The sequence below is a fragment of the Panulirus ornatus genome, chromosome 1 (assembly GCF_036320965.1).
Source record: "Panulirus ornatus isolate Po-2019 chromosome 1, ASM3632096v1, whole genome shotgun sequence".
NCBI lineage: Eukaryota > Metazoa > Arthropoda > Malacostraca > Decapoda > Palinuridae > Panulirus > Panulirus ornatus.
The window spans coordinates 62,155,753-62,176,976 of NC_092224.1; the positions used below are offsets into that span (position 1 = coordinate 62,155,753).

General features: G+C 42.7%; 1 protein-coding gene across 1 annotated transcript in view; it reads left to right on the forward strand.

The window, feature by feature from the left end:
• The window catches only part of LOC139749143 (somatostatin receptor type 5-like), a 127,354-nt gene extending 107,769 nt beyond the window's left edge, over window positions 1-19,585 (forward strand). Inside the window, exons 3-4 of the mRNA XM_071662784.1 lie at window positions 11,648-13,243; window positions 15,060-19,585. Of these exons, the coding sequence (XP_071518885.1) occupies window positions 11,956-13,206 (1,251 nt within the window). The 5' untranslated portion in view covers window positions 11,648-11,955 and the 3' untranslated portion in view covers window positions 13,207-13,243; window positions 15,060-19,585. The remainder of the gene's footprint in view (window positions 1-11,647; window positions 13,244-15,059) is intronic.
• The last annotated feature ends 1,639 nt before the right edge of the window (window positions 19,586-21,224 follow it).

The following is a 21,224-nucleotide window of genomic DNA, read 5'->3' on the forward strand; positions in this document are numbered from 1 at the left end:
TCTGGGCTGGGATATCACTAAGGCTACAGCAACGTCAACTTGTAGATTTATATAACCAGTGTTACATAAGAGAGATTCACGAGAACACACATTAAGAGTCTATGGTGTAACCACACTTCTCTCTGCCTTTGTTATTTGGTCCACTTCAGGACACTGATTCAATGAGACTAATTTCTTAGATTTCAAATTAAATTTCGGAGATAGAACAAAGTCCTTCCTTGTCTGGTTCTATAAATCAGCTCGACCAGAGATAACTTCTACCGAACATGACAGGATATGTGCGTGCAATGTTCTACCTCGTATACATGAAAAGTATACCAACTTTATTTATTGTAGAGATTGATAAGTAAATCAATAACTATTCTATTTTCGTAACCAGCTCACTTGAAATGAGCATCTGCAACTTTCGTTTCTGTTCCCCGTATTCTTCTACCTGATCAATCTATTAATCCCTTTCAACTGATTAAGCCGCTGTTTTTGACACCTTCTTTTCCTCTCACTAACCTTAGGATGATTTAGAATCTCATCCTCCGCTCCATCTCCTTCCTCTGAACCTATGCCATCTATATTCTCCTGGCGCGGGGATCTTCCAGGTACTCTCCAACATCCAGGTGGACAAGTATATGGCTCAGGTGGTATACCTCCTCAAATTCTAAGACAGTGTTCCTCTCAGCGAGCACCAATCTTTGTTCACCTATTTCGTCTCTATCATAAAACCCAGACTTTCTCTTCCATTTGGAAGAACGCTTTGGTTCAGCCTATCTTAAGAAAGGAATCGGCGCTAGCCCTTCTAACTATCGCCCATTCCTCTCACCTCTGCTGTCTCCAGAGACGTTGAAACTATCGCAAAAGTTCATTTTCTTAAAACACTTACAATCCTCTCCCTTCTTTCATATCATCAGCATGGATTTCGCAGTGCTACGCCTACTGGTGATTTCTCCCATGTAACTCACCTCTAGTCCTCCTCCCTCAGGGACATAAGTAAAATTTGTCGTATCCCTTGAGATCTCTAAAGCATTTGACAGGGTGTGGCATAAAGCCTCCGTTGTCTAAACTCCTTTCCTATGGTTTCACTGCTTCTCTCTGTTCTCTAGTGCACAGCTTCCTCTCATACCGTTCCATCATCAGTAGCAATCGATGGAGCGACTTACCTCATCCATCCTATCAATAATGATATTCCTGTCACCTAATCTCTTTTCTCTCTCAGTAAATGATCTACTTCTGACCCTATTCATTCTTATGCTGATGATTCGACTTTGCAAACTTCAACTCATTTTTCCCTCTCCTCCTCCATATAAAGCTCGTTCAATTTCTCGTACTGATCAAATTTCCTCTCTCAATTCGGACCTGTGCAGCGTTTCGGACTGGGAGTAGCAGTAAACGTGTAAAAATCTTATTGTGTTGTTATGCAATTTCTCCCTATATCTCTTTCTAAGAATCATGTGCTTCCTTCTGTTTAGGTTCAAAATACCACAATTCAACCCTGTAACAATATAACTATGTAGGTCAAGGCAATATCATCCACTCCGTCCAGGAAACCCCCACATTACTGGAAGTGTTTTATAGATGTCGTAATCATGTTTCTTGTGAGCTGCCGTTCCACATCTACAAGGGTTATGTTTGCTCGATTATGGAATACTGATTATACATCTGGCATGGCTCATCCTCTCCCTTTCTATTTACTGGAGCGGAGTCAATAGCCTTCCCTCTCCTTAATTCTCCTGGCTTTACCTATCTTCTCTACCTTCCCTTTCCGTACCGCCGCGATGTTACCGCTCTCTCTCTCTCTCTCTCTCTCTCTCTCTCTCTCTCTCTCTCTCTCTCTCTCTCTCTCTCTCTCTGTTCTATAGGTATTTTTGTCCGATGTTCTCGTGAACTGTGTGCATGTATCCTCTTCAAAAAAAATAAGGTTCAGAATGTGGAATACTCTTCCTTCTTTCTGTTTTTCCCTCTCTCTGTAGTGTAACCTTTCCTTCTGTATGAGTTAAGTCTACTGGCTGATTTCTTCTCTCTTTTTCTCCATAACGTTTTTCATTCACCCATGATGGCCTTAACTTGCATGTATCGTGTCGTTTACTACAAAATATCAGTTCCATACTACCCAGTCCTTGTTGACACTCTCCTCACACTGTAATTTCCAATGTACTTGAAATAATGAGGCACAGTCCCAGAGCCTTTTGTGCAAACGCCCTCAGGATCGGTAGCAGCGAACAATGAATTAGCTGCTCCTGCAGCAAAGATCATATCCGTCGCCAAAACCGTCCCTGGTAAAAGCTGATCAGCACCTCGTCCAGGGCCAGCACCGCATGACAGATAACGCTGACTCTGCAGCGTTGGTTGCTAACGAACAAGATCAAGCCAACAAGAGTGGGCTGCACCCGGTAGTCACAGTCAGGACGATAGCATTTCCTGATCGGCTGTTGACTACGATCCAAATGAAACGGAGGGTGTAAGAAGGTCACTACTATAACACACCTAAGTCTGTACAGTATCACCACCATGGGCAGCTTCTGACTACAAAAGTAGTTTTTGTCCACAATCTTTTCACAAGGAGGATGAGAGACTATTTCAGGGGTATCACTGAAAGACATTGAAGTCTATGTAGGAGTGCTTCCCTGGCATATCTGACAACTAACCAGTAGAGTCGTGTAACCCTCCCGTAAAGTTCCTGATCAATCATTTTCTACACAAGCCATAAGTAACTACTTCAGTTACACGATAAGGAGAACATCGTAGGAAATTCCTCGGCAGATATCTGAAATATTGCTGTTAGGTTTCTGATACTTGGAGATGAATGAGGTGGTCATCAGTCGAAATATTTGGAGGACGATTTTCGCAACCATGTGAAAAGGCATAATCAATTTAAGCAAATAAGATCCTTTTACTCATTAATAGTCAATTGTTGAGTCTTGACATGTTACTCTTTACTGGAATTCTCACTGGCATACATAACCCAAACATTTCATGATCAGCTTCAAAACTATCACTGTGTATTTGCAATATCTGTCCACATAACTTAAGGATAATGTCCTGCTCAACTCGAAGTCAAGATGAATTCGTATGAAAACGCCAGAGTCACATCTATCGTAGTGACTGTCACTTATCATGATTGGTCGGAATTCTCAGTCATTCCCATGGCACTTTCACCTTGATATCAACGGCCAAACTTCTGCGTCTTCTAGTGCCTTTCCTTATCCTTCACTCTGTGCCATGCCTTTGCGTCACATTCTGTACCACAGTCAGGCCATGATATGCCTCTAGGTCACGTCCTGTGCCACAGTCAAGCCATTCACCTCATCTGGGTTCCAAATGGTCACCGATGCCACTCTCTTGATGAACCATCCCGCAACTCCTTCAATAATCCCATCAGCGTCGACTTCGCAATGTATGGTCAACTCTGGGAAGTAAAAGTAGGTAACAAGTGGTAAATTCCAGCTGAGTTGAGCATGGTAATGGCCCCCCTAACTCTAGACGGCGAATGGTGTGTCAGGTCTGTGTGACACGGGACTCGGGCCCTATTGCGGCCACTGACACTAGCAGGTGATTATCGTAATAGATCGGTGATAGAGGACTTAGGCGCCGTGGTGGCCAAGTGAAGTGGAAGGTGCGTTATTGTGTCTGGTTAGTCTCACAGGACTCGGGCTCGGCATTAGCCACTTACAGTAGAAGCTGATTATCACGTTAGGTAATGTTATGTGATCCCATCGTCGTCGTTGGGGAGGACATACAGGCGAGATCTTTGAGCGTGTTCCTCCGCAGATCAGCGTGTGATCCTTGCCATCCACACTACCCTAATAACCATTCTTCCACCACCTCCACTCCTGCTGCCGTCACCACCACCATCACTACTTCCAAGAGACACTACCTCTTGCCAAAGACATCACTCGTTCTAACCATCACCACCAGATCAGTCAATATAACCATCACCTGTTTTATCATCACGTGTAAAAAACAAACTTCCGCGTTGCTCCTTGAACAGATGCTGCGGATCTTCAAGAAACAGCCCTTGAAAGGAGGCGCCATAAAGCGTCACTTGCTAGTGAGAGATCCAGGTTATATGGACAGACACTCAGGGTATGACAAGCCTTGACGAGGACGACCACAGTACACGTCAAGTGAGGGAAAAGTCCACCTCCTCCGTCATTCGGTCATCCTGGGAGCGAAAATCGTATGAGCGTAAAAAGAAAAAAAAGTTGAATATATACACCGAGAGTTACTTCCACAAGAGAATCTAAGAAGATATCACGGGAGTGAATCGACTTGGAAGTGACGATCTCAGACATGTCAATAACTGTGAAGAGAAAATTTTAGCTGATATTACGGATCCCAAATGACTTTATTTTTTCCAAGGACATCACCAGTACGGTTAGTTAATCAAGCTAGGCGAGTAGTAATTAAGGGTGATAATTAGCATATTAACCTTGGAGTTCTCAGGGAAACCGGCTACATGTCAAGAAAACGATGAAAGGTTTGATAAACTTCTCCTTCCTCTTGGAAACTGAACCTTACGGTTGGAAGTGCTTAACTTGGTAATGCATCAGTTTTTCCTGTGCGAAATGAGATACATCGCCTCACTTCTTGTCAACACTTGAACGCCGCCTGGAGGTGAAGGGGTGTGCTGGGTATGTCTTGGGAGAGATGGGGGCGATATGAAGAGAGGAACTGGGAGAGGGGAGAGAGGAATGGGATGATAAATAGGGTGAGAGCAGGGGTCGTGAGGAAGAGGGAAGTACCAACGACGAGATTTTGCCATGAGGGTAAGGCTAGCGCGTAGCGTTCACCGCTCCTCTTGCCTGTTGGACAACATTGTTTCTGTGGACCGTCGCTCTACTCTTAAGGTTCTGGCACAAACTTCTCTCTGGACATATAGGTTTTACCGAAACGTTAGAAAAGTAAAACTCAGCTCGGAATCAATGTTTCAATAACCAATGACCTTATCTTGGTAAATTCTTTTTCTCGTTGAAGGCTCCAGTCATGAACAGAAGTCCACATCAAGGCCGGGCCTTAACTGAAATACAGACCGGATCATGAAAGGAGAAAAAGAAAAGACATGAACAAATATTTAAGAATTTTTGAGGATGTGAGAAGCCTGTCTTATAAATTGTGCCAGGTCAAAGCAACTGGGAAAGACGTGTAAACATTTATCACGACCAGATTTCATATTGTTTCCCCTCTCCTCCGCCACACCAACCGTCTCCCCACTCACTCACTCACATTATCCTGGACCATATTCTTTTACCTCCCCGACCCAGAGTGCCGGCCATGTCTACCATACAGGACTAGAGGTTGTAAAGAGTGACTTTGTGTATGTGTGTGTGTGTGTGTGTGTGTGTGTGTGTGTGTGTGTGTGTGTGTGTGTGTGGGGAAGAGTTAACATAACTTTTTCAGGGAAATTAATGAGACCAGAGGCTTTCGATTCCACTCTTACTAACAGAACAATTGATGAGGAACCATCCGAGATGTGAGAGCAGCACTCCATACTATTATTGGAAACAGCTCCTCAGAAGAACTCCAATGACAGGACCTATACAACATGCTTCTAGGAAGCAGACTTTGTGATACTGATCATGTTGAGTTTCCGGGACGCAGTGAGGGATATGGCTCTAGGCAAGAGGATTATGTTATCACAAGGTTGAATATTGGTGAAGCTCTACATAAGGAGCAAGTCGCACTTGTAGAGATATAAGGAGGAATAGCATTCTACTGCTCCCCAGTTCGGAGATGGAGTACCGCTAGAACGTGTATTCGAATAAGGAAGAGAAAGTGATCCGAAGTGCATAGACAGGAATCAACAGTGTAAGAATAATCATCTTAACTATATGTATAGGATCTAACACACCTCTATATAATTCTATTTTCATACCGTTGTCTTTTCAGATCCTTTCTCTCATGTGGTAAATTCTCCTGAAACTTTCTTTCGACAGTCTTCTTAAACTGTCGCAAACGTTCAGGAACATTATAATCTGCCTAATCCCACGTACATCCATCGTTTGGTAGAGTTGTGGCAATTCATTTCTAAAGATTCCAACTTTATATCTGATCTTAGTACGCTCATGTTCATCCACAGTGTTCTCTCTTCTCAAGTCTGTCATTACTCTTTGGATCTGACTGTTCCCAGCTAACTAATGAACCTTTCATACACAGCAATATCAAACCTCTTATTTCTTAAGTTTTTCACATTCTAAAATCAGAATACTCCATATCTTATCTTCACCACTTCATGTTGTTGTACCCGGGTTCAGTCAACTGACAGCTCGGCAATCCTCACACAACACACTGACCTCATTTGATCTATCCCATGCACTGCTCTCATCTTCCCGAATATTCAGATTCTGATACCCTGAAGACTCCTTTATACCATCCTTTCATCTCCTTCTCGGTCTCTCTCACCTTCGCTCCCATCACTTTCCGACATATATAGCCTGTCTGAAAGCATTTCTTTGCTCATCCACTTCATATGCTCGAACCATTTCAATATGCCTTCGTCAGCTCTCTGAAACAGAATCTGCTCACTACCACACCTAAGTCTTACATCGTCATATGTTGTAAGATCAGTATTTTACACAACCACAATATTGTCCTTAAGTGTAAATATTCATTTCTGAAACCCATTCTCTTCCTATCTTTTGCGTTGCGGGCTTAAGACGAACAAGGCCTCACAACCCTATCGGGACCATTGTACCATCAGACACACTCATCTTTGCCCTTACTGACAGTGACCTCTCCATCCACACGGGTCTCACTGCACGAAAGAACTTAGCCCCTTCTTCCTCTATGAATCGCCATAGTCTTCTATTTTTTCGCATGATTAGAGGAAAAGCAGAAGAGGTGGGACAAGGGAAGGTTGGTATAAAATGAAAGAGAAGACTGAAGTGTATACATTGAACGGTGCACGTTTTTTGATGCATGTGGGTGATTATCTGGAAGCGTGTTTTTGGTGCCTTATCTACATACCCTCGGCAGACTATGGGGTACGTATGTATCAGTGTTGTATTTTCTTCTGTATTCACTAAGTTTAGCCAAACAATTCTTCATTGTGTACATCGATGGATGACTGGAGACTCCCTGAGTGCACTGAAGTTTCGAGAGAACCAAGGGCGTTCCATGTGTGTACTGATGTCCAGATCTCGAATTTGTCTGTAGTTTGTATCATCGCTGTCTTCAAGTTTGCCTCTTACTTTCTGGGCTGCTTCTCTTAGGTATAAACCGACTAGTATCAATGCAGTTCCCATGATTCCAGTTGCTGTCATGTCCATTCCCAGGTATCTGAAGTACTCCACTTCCTCCAGGTCCTCCCCATGTTAACTCTCATGCAAACTATCCTGCCTTACCCCATGTAACATCCCAATGCCTTTCTCGCACATTCATGAACGCACCCATCTTCTACTGAGAGTAAATGTGAATAAGAGCAAGGTTATTAGGTACAGTAGGGTTGAGGGACAAGTCAATTGGGAGGTAAGTTTGAATGGAGAAAAGCTGGAGGAAGTGAAGTGTTTTAGATATCTGGAAGTGAATTTGGCAGCGGATGGAACTATGGAAGCGGAAGTGAGTCAAAGGGTGGGGGAGGGGGCGAAAGTTTCGGGAGCGTTGAAGAATGTGTGGAGGTCGAGAACATTATCTAGGAAAGCAAAAATGGGTATGTTTGAAGGAATAGTGGTTCCAACAATATCATATGGTTGCGAGGCGTGGGCTATAGATAGAGTTGTGCGGAGGAAGGTGGATGTGTTGGAAATGAAATGTTTGCGGACAATATGTGGTGTGAGGTGGTTTGATCGAGTAAGTAATGAAGGGGTAAGAGAGATGTGTGGTAATATAAAGAGTGTGGTTGAGAGAGCAGAAGAGGGTGTTTTGAAATGGTTTGGTCACATGGAGAGAATGAGTGAGGAAAGATTGGCAAAGACGATATATGTGTCAGATGTGGAAGGAACGAGGAAAAGTGGGAGACCAAACTGGAAGTGAAAAAGATTTTGAGCGATCGGGGCCTGAACATGCAGGTTGCTGAAAGGCGTGCAAGGAAAAGAGTGAATTGGAACGATGTGGTATACCGGGGTCGACGTGCTGTCAATGGATTGAACCAGGGTATGTGAAGCGTCTGGGGTAAACCTGGAAAGTTTTGTGGGGCCTGGATGTGGAAAGGGAGATGTGGTTTCGGTGCATTATACATGACAGCTAGAGACTGTGTGAACGAATGTGGCCTTTGTTGTCTTTTCCTAGCGCTACCTCGCGCGCAAGCGGGGGAAGGGGGTTGTCATTTCATGTGTGGCGGGGTGGCGACGGGAATGAATAAAGGCAGCAAGTATGAATTTTGTATGTGTATATATATATATATATATATATATATATATATATATATATATATATATATATATATATATGTATATGTCTGTGTATGTATATATATGTATACGTTGAAACGTATAGGTATGTATATGTGCATGTGTGGACGTGTATGTATATACATGTGTAAGTGAGTGAGTTGGGCCGTTCTTTCGTCTGTTTCCTTGTGCTACGTCGCTAACGCGGGAGACAGCGACAAAGTATAAGATATATATATATATATATATATATATATATATATATATATATATATATATATATATATATATTAACAAAGGGGTTCCTCAGGCTGTAGCCCCAGGAAAACCCATCAAGTAGGTTATAGCGTTACCGAGAACAAGTGTAACAACACACTCGCCCTCATCTGCTGCTGCCTCTCACCACCCAGGGATGACGGTCAACTTCTCACGTCTCTTCCTGGAAGACGTTCTTTATTGGCCTCATAATCTTGACGAGAGGATCTGAGGTGTAAACGTTCAGCATCTGCATATTGTTGTTCTAAACTGACTCACTTTACTTCTGGAAAGTTCAGGGAACGCGCCTCACAACGGCTCCAAGTATAACCATTCTTCAGCAGCTACACTTCTCTGGGTATTTAGAAAGTTTTAAACCCCCTCTAAAAGAGAGAATCAAATTTTCATACATTATAACCCCTTTTCACTTGACGGTAAATGCTATATAAACATTATCAAATCCTTTTAGTACTTCATTTCACCCTCATTCATTTATGGAGTGAGTTGATAAAGTCTCGCTGTTGATTAATTTCGTGGGCAGCTCCTTTGTGAGTGTGATCTCAAGTGTTAGGTATATTTATACAATGCAGGGGTGGCCTCTCGTTATCCGCCAGACCGCTCCTGGCCGTCCACATCAGCAGCATCAAGTGAATGACATACAGGAAAGATCTACTTTCATCCCTCGACGAAGTGCTAGAGGGATTTTTCTTCTTAGCATGAATATTAATTTGACTACCTCAGATGTAAATGCATTGCTCAGGAGTAATCTTTGGAGCGTATGATATTCATCACAGAGCTTCGACTTTCTTTATCTTACGCCTGATAATCACTGTGTCGAAGTTCTCAGTAACAGCGTATTTCATGTTGACTGGAGGATAAATGGATTATGTTCGCTACGTCCTCACTGTACAGATCCACTACTGGGGAGCGACTGGTCCACATGATATCCTCTTACATTCCAAGTCTCCGGTGTGGCACAGCCTCTTGACATCATCTGTACTAAGAAATGTAAAATTAGCATATAGTCTTCAGTTCCTCTCTTTCATTACATCCATCCTTTATATCACGCATCGCTAACGAATCAAATGGGAGTGAATAAGGGAGAAAATTAACAAGCAAGATGATCATATATCAGGGGCAAGGGAGAAAGACACGATTAAGGGAAAAAGAGGAGAGGTTGAAGGTGGAAGGTTTGCATGAAACGAAAATCTAAATCAAACGGTGTACGTGAATAACGAAGAAAAGGAGTGAAAAATAAGACACTGTGTGACGAGAAGGAGAAGGAACTGGAAGAGATGAGTGCCGTGAGTAAAAGGGGAAAGAAATACGGTAGTGTGGACAATATCAAAGGGTAGCCCAAGTAACGATGAGAAGGTGAAAGGATAGAGGATACAACAAGCGTGAGGATAGAATGAATGTGACATCGTTTGAAAGTAGGAGTAAAGGTTAAGAGGATCAGGTAGGAAAGTGAGACGTTCAGAGAAGTGCGAAAGGCAAGGATAGCAGAGAGAGAGAGAGAGAGACTAGAACAGAGATTAGACACTATCAGACAGCAGTCTCCCGGTGGGATCCGCTGACTGGCCGTGTTTGTAAACAGTATAGTATGTTTGTCAGGTAACTTGCTCATCCTGCGGCCTCACCTTCATCAGTAACACACATGATTTCTGATTACTGTTAGATTCATGACCTCTGGTTCATCACAGTCTCTGGACCATCAAGGACTCATGGTTCACCTTACCTTCTGGTTCATGAATATTTCTAGCTCATCACAATCTCTGGTTCATCATAGCCTCTGTTTCATCACAACCTCTGGTTCGTTATGGCATTTGGTTCATCATAACCTCTGGTTCGTTATAGCCTCTGGTTCATCAAAGCCCCTGTTTCGCTTTAGCTTGTAGCTCATCACAACCTCTAGTTCACTGCAGCTTCTGGCTCATTAAAGCCTCTGGCTCACTACAGCTTCTGGCTCATCACCAATTCTGGTTCACGACAGCCTCTGGATCAAAGCTTCTGGTTTACCACACTATCTCGCTTTATTACATCTTGTTCGTCACAGTCTCTGCTTTTAAAAAAATGCTGATCAAATAGATCATGGAGAACATCTTGAAATCAAAGCTATTACCATCCTTCGAAAACGTGAAATACATTTTAGACATAGTTTTGCCAAAATCTTTTATCAAAAGGAATCATCGCCAAGGCATCTTTTCGGTCTGAGTTGAAATTCTCAGTGCATCAAGTATATCACTATTTACACTATCCCTCCTCCTTAATATTCTCTGTATCTCCTCACTACACTTCCTCTCTCGCTCTACTTCCGTTGGTAAACACTCCGTCTTCCTTTTGGTACTTTCCAACTCCTTCCTCCCCACACCTTCTCTTAGTTAAGACTTCCTCCTCCTCCACACCTTCATTTTTTCTTTACCCAGTTACTCCAGGCTGCCACTTGCCTGGCGTTCTCAGTTCACACCTGTCGTTTAATCACACACTACCATTTCTTTCCTGCCCTAACATTCTCATTTCACACATTCCATTCATCCAGATGTACCAGGCTCACTCTTGCCCCCAGACTTCTATCACACCACCTGCAGTTCAAACAGATCCTCCGTGGCTCTCACCTGCTCCACTGTTCTCATTTCACCAGACTCGTCCATATGATAATCCACACACATTCACTGCAATCTAAGTTCACACAACGACCCTTCGCGTTTTTCCACTCACGTGTTTTTCCAACAGCTTTACTTTTGTTTTCTTCATTTCTAAGTACGATCAGGAATGCATTGTAGATACAAACGTTCCATATATGAAATATAATGTATATCAGATACCCGGTAATGACTATCCTGTTCGGCTTCTTTCAGTATAGCTAAATACAAGTTTCATAAACAATTACTGACTGTACTGAACCTCTGACATGTTCCATGAACAATGTATTCACACAACCAGGTTTACCTTACACTTTATGAACTGTACGTTAACTAGTAAGGAACGAAAGTAACTGATGTTCAACCAGATCCATATGAAATAGCTACTGAGGTCTTTCCATCGCTTTAAAGTAATTCTACTTTTTCTTCTTTCAGACGACCAGAATCCGGGAGGTCCATCTATGAATCATCAGAGAACCTCCTGAGTGCATGAGTCTACTTGGTCTTGGCCGTGCTGCCTGGTGAGGGGCTGAGGCTCTCAAGCCCTCAGAATCCTAATGGAAGATTTCATTCATAACCAAGAAGCGCTCTACAAGTTTAACGTGAACTTAATAGAGAATATGAGAGGTAAATGATCTTTCACGTCATCAGGGATATAAAAGATCCGATCACCTCTTTATAGTGAGTTATCTGGGAATAAGACATCCTCAAGTCTCACGTCACAGATAACCTCAGCCAGCAACATGAACGAGACGGTGCAGTTTGATTTTGATGTCAACGACACCTTCCCTCTCAACTGCTCCTACCTCAATGGCACTGACTCGGATGCGGCGCAGAACTGCAGTCTCGGCGTCTTCTCGGGCGATGTGTCACCCATCCACATGGTGGCCAACATCATCATGCAGGCCTGTTACTCCATAGCCTTCCTGGTGGGTCTGAGTGGTAATACCCTCGTCATCTACGTGGTCACCAGGTTTTCTAAAATGCAAACCGTCACCAACCTTTACATCTTCAACTTGGCTGTAGCCGATGAGTTGTTTGTTATCGGCATTCCATTCCTTATGATCACATCGGCCTTGGGCTACTGGGCCTTTGGCTCCATCATGTGTAAACTGTACATGATCACAACTTCGCTCAATCAGTTCACCAGTTCGCTTTTCCTAACCATCATGAGCGCCGACCGCTACATCGCCGTCTGCCACCCCGTCAGTTCACCCAAGTTCCGAACCCCCATGATCTCCAAGCTGGTTTCCCTAACAGCCTGGACCACCTCTGCCCTTATGATCGTGCCTGTCTTCATGTACTCCAACACCCTCGAAGTTAATGACCTTGTGAACTGCAACATATTCTGGCCAGATGGTTTCGGGGTAAGCGGCCAGTTCGTCTTCACACTATACTCATTCATATTAGCATTCGGCATTCCGCTGATCCTCATCTTCATCTTCTACAGCCTGGTACTGCACAAACTGAAAACTGTCGGGCCCAAATCTAAATCCAAAGAGAAGAAGAAGAGTCACAGAAAGGTGACGAAGATGGTGCTGACGGTGATAACTGTGTACGTCATATGCTGGCTGCCGTATTGGGTGCTGCAGCTGGCGCTCATCTTCAGCCCACCAGGTGAGGGCCAAAGTCCTTTTATGGTCGTTCTCTTCCTGATCTCATCCTGCTTGTCCTACATCAATTCGGCCATCAACCCCATCCTGTACGCCTTCCTCAGCCAGTACTTCAAGAAGAGTTTCATGAAGGCGTGTACCTGTGCCAACAAGACGGACGTCAACAACGTCCTCGCTGTCGAAAACTCAGTCTTCTCGCGACGGCGGGGCGGGTCATCGAAACCCAAGAGCACTAAAAGTCACGATTTGGAGTCCAACGACGCTTACACGACGCAGTGCATCAGGGACGAGCCTACTACGGCCATCACCATGACCACCCGCTCCACCTTCAGCCACGTGGGCCGGGAGAACGGCACCGAGATCCCCACCTCGCAGCTCTGAAGACATCACCAGCCCTGCTGAAAAATCTCCTGACCAGGTGAGATACCTTTGCCCCCTCACCCACCCTTTGACACTTCCTCTTCCAGGATTCCATTTGCTTGCCATACCCACTCCTACGTATCAGAAACACTTCACTTCCAAATTTTCTCCGTTCACGTACCTTGTCCCTTTACCTGCTAATAACCTTGTTTTTATTCACATTTACTCTCAACGTCTTCCTTTCACACACACTCCCAGACTCAGCCACCAACTTCTTCCACCAGTGATTAGTCATCAGCAAACAACAACTCACTTTCCAGAACCCCCCCCCCCCTTAACCCCCTACAGACTGTATACTTGCACCTCTCTCCATGACCATTTTATTTACCTCCCTGACCACCCCATCCATAAAGAAATTAAACAGCCATAATGACATTACTCACCCCTGCCTCAGACCAACTTTCACCGTGAACAACTTAGTCTCTTCTCCTCCTACTCGTACATACGCCTTACATTCTTCACAAATGCTCTCTCCATTCCATAAATGCCACATACAAACTTATTTGTTTAAGTATTTCTCACACACATTCTTCAAAGGAAACATCTGATTCACACATTCTCTCACTCCTGCCAACATATTGCTCCTTCCCAATCTGATGCTCTGTACATGCCTTCACCCTCCCAGTCAGACACTCCCACACAGCGTACCATTTACATTCCACAAACTTATACTTTCGACGTAAAAAAATTTTGGGTAGATGGAATTTCATGGATGAGGACATGAATAATGCCGAAAGCATACAGATATCAAAAAAGTTATAGTAAACAATGTTCAAGAGATGGGGCACGTCACAAGTGTGAGACTGTCCACTTGTACAATGCTAATAGTATATTACACCAATGACGTCAACTTCATTTCTATAGTGAGTCACTGCAACTCTACTCACTAGAAGCAATATATCTGGCCACAATAGACACGGTAATCGTAATCACATTATTCAAGATGTTCATCACTGTCGTCACCTGTATTCTAGATAATCTATTGATAAACGATCGTTGATATAATGCGTTTGATTTGATATTCAGCTCTCCATGTTCATTTTGAAGAGATTGTTATTAGATAATGCCTCGATTCTGTTTGATTCTACAGAGGAGTTCTTGTGAGAGAAGATCAAAGTAGTTGACTACTGGATGTAAGAGGGAGGGATTAGCTTAGGTGGAGGGGAAGTTTGTGACTGGATCGGTGAAATGGAAGACAACACATCAGAAAGGTTCCAATGGACGTTACGGATATAGGAAAGGAAATGGTATCTAGTACCTTTAAAGATCCATCGTTCCTTACGTGAATTAAGATCGTATGTTGTGACTCCCATAACAATTATGGTAGTAGCTATTTGGCGCTATTTTCATTGGCCAATGGCAGTCATCTTGTTGCTCCGACGGAGGGAAGACCTCTCTTGTGTAACTCGCACAGCGTTCAGAGGAACGTTGAGGCTTTTATAGCGACACGTCTATATTCAAGAAAGTGTATGGCTTATGTTCGTCATCTCATAAGAGGCTTTAACATGATGTGAAATATGTCATAATATATTCCCATACATATATCTATATAAGAAGAAAATATAGCTTGCATTTCTTGTTCTTCAATCAATTCCTGATGCTTCCAATGCCTGGAGCTAGATTTATAAAATCTTTTGACAAAGTTTGATGATACGTGTAGGATGAACGTGTAACTGTGTGAACACTCTTGTTCAAACATGTCTGCTTCCCACATCAGGATAACAAGGTGCACGCATCATTATCAACATCCCTTGTGGATATCATTATCATGAAATTTCATGACTCTCACCCTTCTCCATCCCTCTCCTTCTCAGATGGTACCTGAGGATCCACCTTGCAACGACCAGCATCATCATCTCATGACGTCAACTTCGGTCTCCAGAGTGAGAGTCGTCTTTGAAATAAGGCAGCTGCACCAGCTTTCCAGGGGATGAGGAGGCTGCCAGATGACATCTGGAGGTTCTCTTTGATGCCATGACTTCAAGAAAGAAGCCTGACTTCTCCCATAATGAAATGCCTTCGAGGGCTTTGGAATGTCCTAATTTCCCTACATTCTCTCACACTCGACACAAATTCCAAATGTAATGAGTTCCAGAATTTACTCTGAAATCTATTGTGAGTCTCAGCAGTGTTTAAGATATTAAGTTTTCTTTGTAGGTTTCCAGTTCAATTTGTTACTCTGACATCCTACACATATCCCACTTAATCCAAGTCATAAATACAGATGCAAGTTCAAGACATCCTTTCTTGTTCGAGATTCAAATCCAGGTTTCTTGGTATCACCTTATAAGACCATGTGAGTTTCCCCACATCAGCTAAAGTCTTAGACAATAATTCAAAATAGAACTCTTAAGACTTACGTGCCATAGCCAACCAAAGACTCCATTACTATTCCAATAAACATGGAAACTTAGTCTTGAAGTATACCATCACATTACGTACCAGTCATCAACTCCAAACTTTTTGTAATTTCAAGAAAACTTCCTCAGATTCTGATTGACATCTTAGTTCCAGACAATACTTACAGCTCCAGAACAAGTTCCAAAAAAAGAAATACGTTTGCAGTTCAAGACATGAGTCACCTACATTTTTAGACGCTAAATCTCGAAATATGAACATCTTTCAGTTTTCTGATATGAATATAACTTCCTAATGCCACCACCAGTTTCGTACAACTACTCCAATCACATACAGTATTACGTCAAGTCCCAAATTAGAATCAGTTTCTCTACGTATCTAATATTTCAAATTTTGCTCCTAGCACCTCATTTTCTTTTTGCAGCCTTCATATGACGTTGTTAAGAGTTTCCCAGCGAGATAGTCTTGAGCACCTTTCATGTCCATATCTTCCTCGTACCAAAGCGTAAGAGTCCTCTTTAGTGTTTTTTACTATCGCATCAATTATGCCAAGAGCTGCGTCTCCAAGGATTTGAAACCGACTTGAAATATTATCGTAAGAAGCCGTGGCCTCTAAAGGTATAGTTTACATTGAGTGAAAACTGAACGAAGTCTGTCGTTGGTAATGATAATCAACATAACAAGGGAAGGCGACTGCGAAGCAGCAGGTTACAGTAAGGAAGAAAATGTAACATCTGAAAAATAAGATAAAGAAATGATTGCAACAGCCGTCAGTACATAAGAATCACGTATATATCTTGTGGTGAATTATTACCAACTGATGATTCCTGATGATTCCTCGTACTTCAAAAAGCTTTGAATGCTTCTAAAATCATATGATTTTCTTCTCTTTCACATTTCTTAAAGTTTAACTTCCTGCCATGATGGGTTCAGTATATCTCAGTGACTTGCTGAGGCAAGAGGAAGGGGCTTGATGAAGAGAGTATGGGCCATAAACATTTATAACCACTTTGACTAGCTTACTCCCTGATATCCTTGCTGCCGCTGACCGAGTCCCGCTGCAGATAACCGATCAATCAGTTTGCTTCACTGAGAGTGAATGCTAGACGTAGGCAAAGGCTATATATGATGCGGAAGGAACGTCTAAGATAAGCTCTACGACTTCAAAGGAACTTTAATGTATTCATACTCCTCTGTGTGATGCTCGCACCAACGGAGTGAATCAGGTGCATCAGGAGAGCTGTTCTTGCAAGGCGGATGGAATAGCAAATAATAAGGACGACCTAAGGGGGGGTCATCCTTGACCTCATTTCTGATCGTATGACTGAGGACGGCGGACAAAATCCACTCTCGCCAGTTCTTTAACGACAAAGGCAACAGTCAAAATCAAAACGCACTAGAGCAAAGTCTGCAATAAAAAAAAAAAAGAAAAAGCGTAGGGAGAGGGAGGCTTGGCAAAAGAAAAGGAGAGAAGAGAAAATATATATATGTTTTAGAAATCTAAATTAGAAAACATATCCTTGAAGAAAGTGAGGTCAGCTCTTGGGAACAAAAACTGAAGTATTGTCAACAAATGAAAAACAGACTCAAAATCATGGCGTGGGAAAAAGTAGGAATGATGATGAGATTACTGTAGAGATGACTCTTGTGAGTAAAGAAATGAGAGCAACACTTCATCCACATAAGAAGGAATTATCCTCCCAGTGTGAGTAATAACTCAGATGAGAAAAATCTTCGCATCTGAATGAGGTTCTCAGATTACATGGACAGATCAGCTTTGTGCGCAACGTGTGGTTGTCATGATGAATTAAAGGTTGCGGTAATACCGAATATGCTCACTGTGTTCACTGGTGGGACCGAAGAGAAAGGAGAAATGGAAAGAACCTGCGTCTAAGAAATATCAAACTCAATTACCTTACGGCTGCCCAGCCGGGAAATCCTATCCAAATCCAGGATTAGATTTGTAATTGAACTCAAATGAGAAGTAGATCGAACCAAAGCAAATGGAGGAGATCTGTAATAAGTGGAAGATTACAGATATAGCCTTGGTTATCTGTTGAAGAAAGGAGGTCACTGACAGAAGGCAGGAAGAGGTTAAAGACAACGATAAAGTTGAGGAAAACGACCGCCGATAAGAAATGGATAGGTTGATCCATCAACATTTAGGCAGATGGGCTAGAAGACGATAGAAGCAAGAGAACTAAGTGAAGAAAAGAGAACAAAACTAGTAGAGCATGAAGATTGGAGCCTATGGTAAACCCTATCAAATACATGAAATATTAGGAGTGACGATATAGTATTTCTCGAAATCTCTCTCTGAGAAAACAACTGGAGATTAACAACATAAGAAAGCATATCACCTGTCGATGTAGCCTTGCAAAAACCAATACTGGTGATCACATGAAGAGGTGAAAGATTCTAAAGGCTTAAAGGAATGAAAGTTGGGGAAGGGTTCATGAACGATGGAGTCTGTAGAAACTAAGGAAAACAGAACGCTAGTTGGAAGGATTAATATGGTTTTCCTTCTTCGAGATGGGCTGTATCAGTTCATAATTCTTATATGAAGGATCATCACGGTGTCATGGCGAAGGCCAAACAAACGAAAGAGCACAGGCACAAGCTGAGGCATTACATTCCTTCAAAACATGAGGATGAATTTCGCCAGGTTCGTACACTTTTGTTTGGCCCAAAGTCAGCAGTGCTTTCTGAACTGTTCGAAAAAGAACAGATACTACAGAATGAGGCACTGAGTCAGGATAAGACGTCTTAAGAGGTGAAGGAATGATGAAATTAGGCAAATTAGGAAAGAGGAAAATACGAGAACCTGAAAAAGTAATATATTGACGGAAGAAACAGGTATAATGTGTCCATATAGGAAAAAAGGAGACACAGATGCACAGAAAATATCAAAGATGTTTTTGAGATCATACAGAATTAGAGAGGTTATGAAGCTCTCTCTGGTGGTAGAGCAATGCTTTACCTCACCAACAGAAAGTCCGCAACGATTTCGACCTGGGATGAAAGCTGAAAGCTGTCAGTTAAGGGACGGCAAGTGTATGCAAATCATGTATCATTACAGAAGTGATCGAAGCATCGGCTGGATATCAAAATATTCCCAGAAACAGAAATAGCCATCTTCTACTTACGACCCATCCCTGTCAAGTTTGGTCGAAATTAGGCCAGTGGTTTCGTAAGAGACTTTTATGTGAATTCTTAACAAAATAGACTTAAACTGGATAAATGATGAAAAGAAAAACTATAAACTTCACTGTAGAACCCATATCATGTGTTAAACAGTTTATCATCAAATTGCTACGGTTCAAAATTCAGCCAATTTGACCTCATCACAAAGAGCTAATTGAAGAAAATTTTTGGGGTGGCTTACACAAGCCATCGTGGATGGACAACGAACAGCACATAAGTTTGAAAAGGAACCGACTTATCGCCTTGAAGTGTGGCTCAAGCTGGTCTGGTAGTTCCAAAGGATATGATGATGGGGAGGACTGACGGCGTCTATGGCCAAGTGAGCTATACGGGAAAACAGCGGTGAAAAAAGAAAAAAAAAAAAGGAAAGAAAAGAAAACACGAAAGAAACCCAGATCTAAAAAAGAGAAATATATTTTCAAAGAATGAAAACTGACGGTCAAATTATGGAGAGAGAAAAATGGAAAAATATAAAAAGGAAACATAATGAATTACACAGTAAAGATGAAAGAATGATATACCACAAAATGTCGGGCATATTATGAGATGCGGGAGTCATTACTAGCCTCCGGAACATGTTATTTCCCACGTATGATTATATAACATCCAACACTAATTACAGACCCAGGCTAGTCCGTCCCGCTGGTGCCATGAGTACGCCTCGTTTGTGTCCCCTGAACCTGACCTCAGTCTTTTACAGCTCTCTCTCTCTCTCTCTCTCTCTCTCTCTCTCTCTCTCTCTCTCTCTCTCTCTCTCTCTCTCTCTCTCTCTCTCTCTCACACACACATACCTTTCTTTATCGCTCCTGTAATTCCCGATTTTCACCTCTCACACTCCCCGTTATACTTGTACCACTGTCTATGTACCTCTACACCGACCTTCGATTCCCGCTAGACCCCTTTTATCCCTTCCTTTTCCCCCCCTCTTCCCGCCACTGCCACCTCTCCTCCCCATCCAAACTCAGCCCTCCCACCCCTTCACCCCTGTCTCTCTCCAGTTCTCCAGGGCTTCATGGCGACGCCTGGCTCAGCAGCCGCCTCCAAATCATGAAAAGAAATTGGTTAATTCTAATATAGATTCTCCCAGTCATCCCTCTCTCAGACCCCCCTCGAGTAAGGTGGGTGAAATGTCATGTGTCAAGGCAGGGACTCGACTCCCCTTTGAAAGTGATGAATAACAAATGGAAGATATGGTCTCGTGACCCAGATTCGAATCTTCGTTCTCGGAACATAAAGGAACTGAATACACTTCATCAGCCTCATGAGAGATCTGATTCACGTCCCCATGCAACTACGGAATCGAATTCTTGTTCCCTGTATAGGTTGGTCAGACGTAACCTACATCACAGTCTGAAAATACTCTTGCTGTTCTTGATATAAACCGAATATTACGCTAAACTTGAACGTATCCGACAAAACCATCATCATGTGGTAATTGTCCTTAGGTTCAACATCTACCGGGTGATAGGTGTGTACCGAGCAGCAACATCTATCAAGCGATAATTGTGTACCGAGAAGCAACATCTATCAAGTGATAATTGTGTACCGAGCAGCAACATCTATCAAGTGATGATTATGTACCGAGCAGGAACATCTATCAAGTGATGATTATGTACCGAGCTGCAACATCTATCAAGTGATGATTATGTACCGAGCTGCAACATCTATCAAGTGATGATTATGTACCGAGCTGCAACATCTAGCAAGTGATAATTGTGTAACGAGAAGCAACATCTATCAAGTGATGATTATGTACCGAGCTGTAACTTACACATGATGACAAGCCTCCAAGTGCCAACATCAACCTGGTCTTCACTACGTCTAAGCGATATTCTGTGCAAAACTTTGGCGTTCACCAGGTGATAAGTGTGCGGTGAGCTGCGACATCAACCAGATGATAAAGTATGAGCTGAGGTGTGGCGTTCACCAGGTGATAACCACGTGTCGAGCTGTGGCGCCCACCAGGTGATAACCACGTGTCGAGCTGTGGCGCCCACCAGGTGACATCTATATACTAAGCTGTGAAGTCTTTCACCCGATCATAACTATGCCCCGAGATCTCAAGTATGCGCTGCGCGTGACGCATTCCTATCATAAGGTTATCCAAGATCACTAACGATGAAATACTTCAGGTCTTGCTTAAGGAAAGGGACGAAAAGCTCCCGTGGTCTCGCTCTGAATATACAACAAACATGGTAATCTAAAGGCTAGCATTATCTTTGCTTTTCGTTTTAATCGTTTTCGTGTTATATTGCGTCGGTCTGTGCACTATTCTTGCTACCTTATTGTCAGTCTGTTGGCTTCTCTTTCTGTTTAATTCTTTCTATCTAATTGTGTTTCTTTCTTTCTCTGCCTGCTTTCTTTCTTTCTTTCTTTCTCTGCCTGCTTTCTTTCTTTCTTTCTTTCTCTGCCTGCCT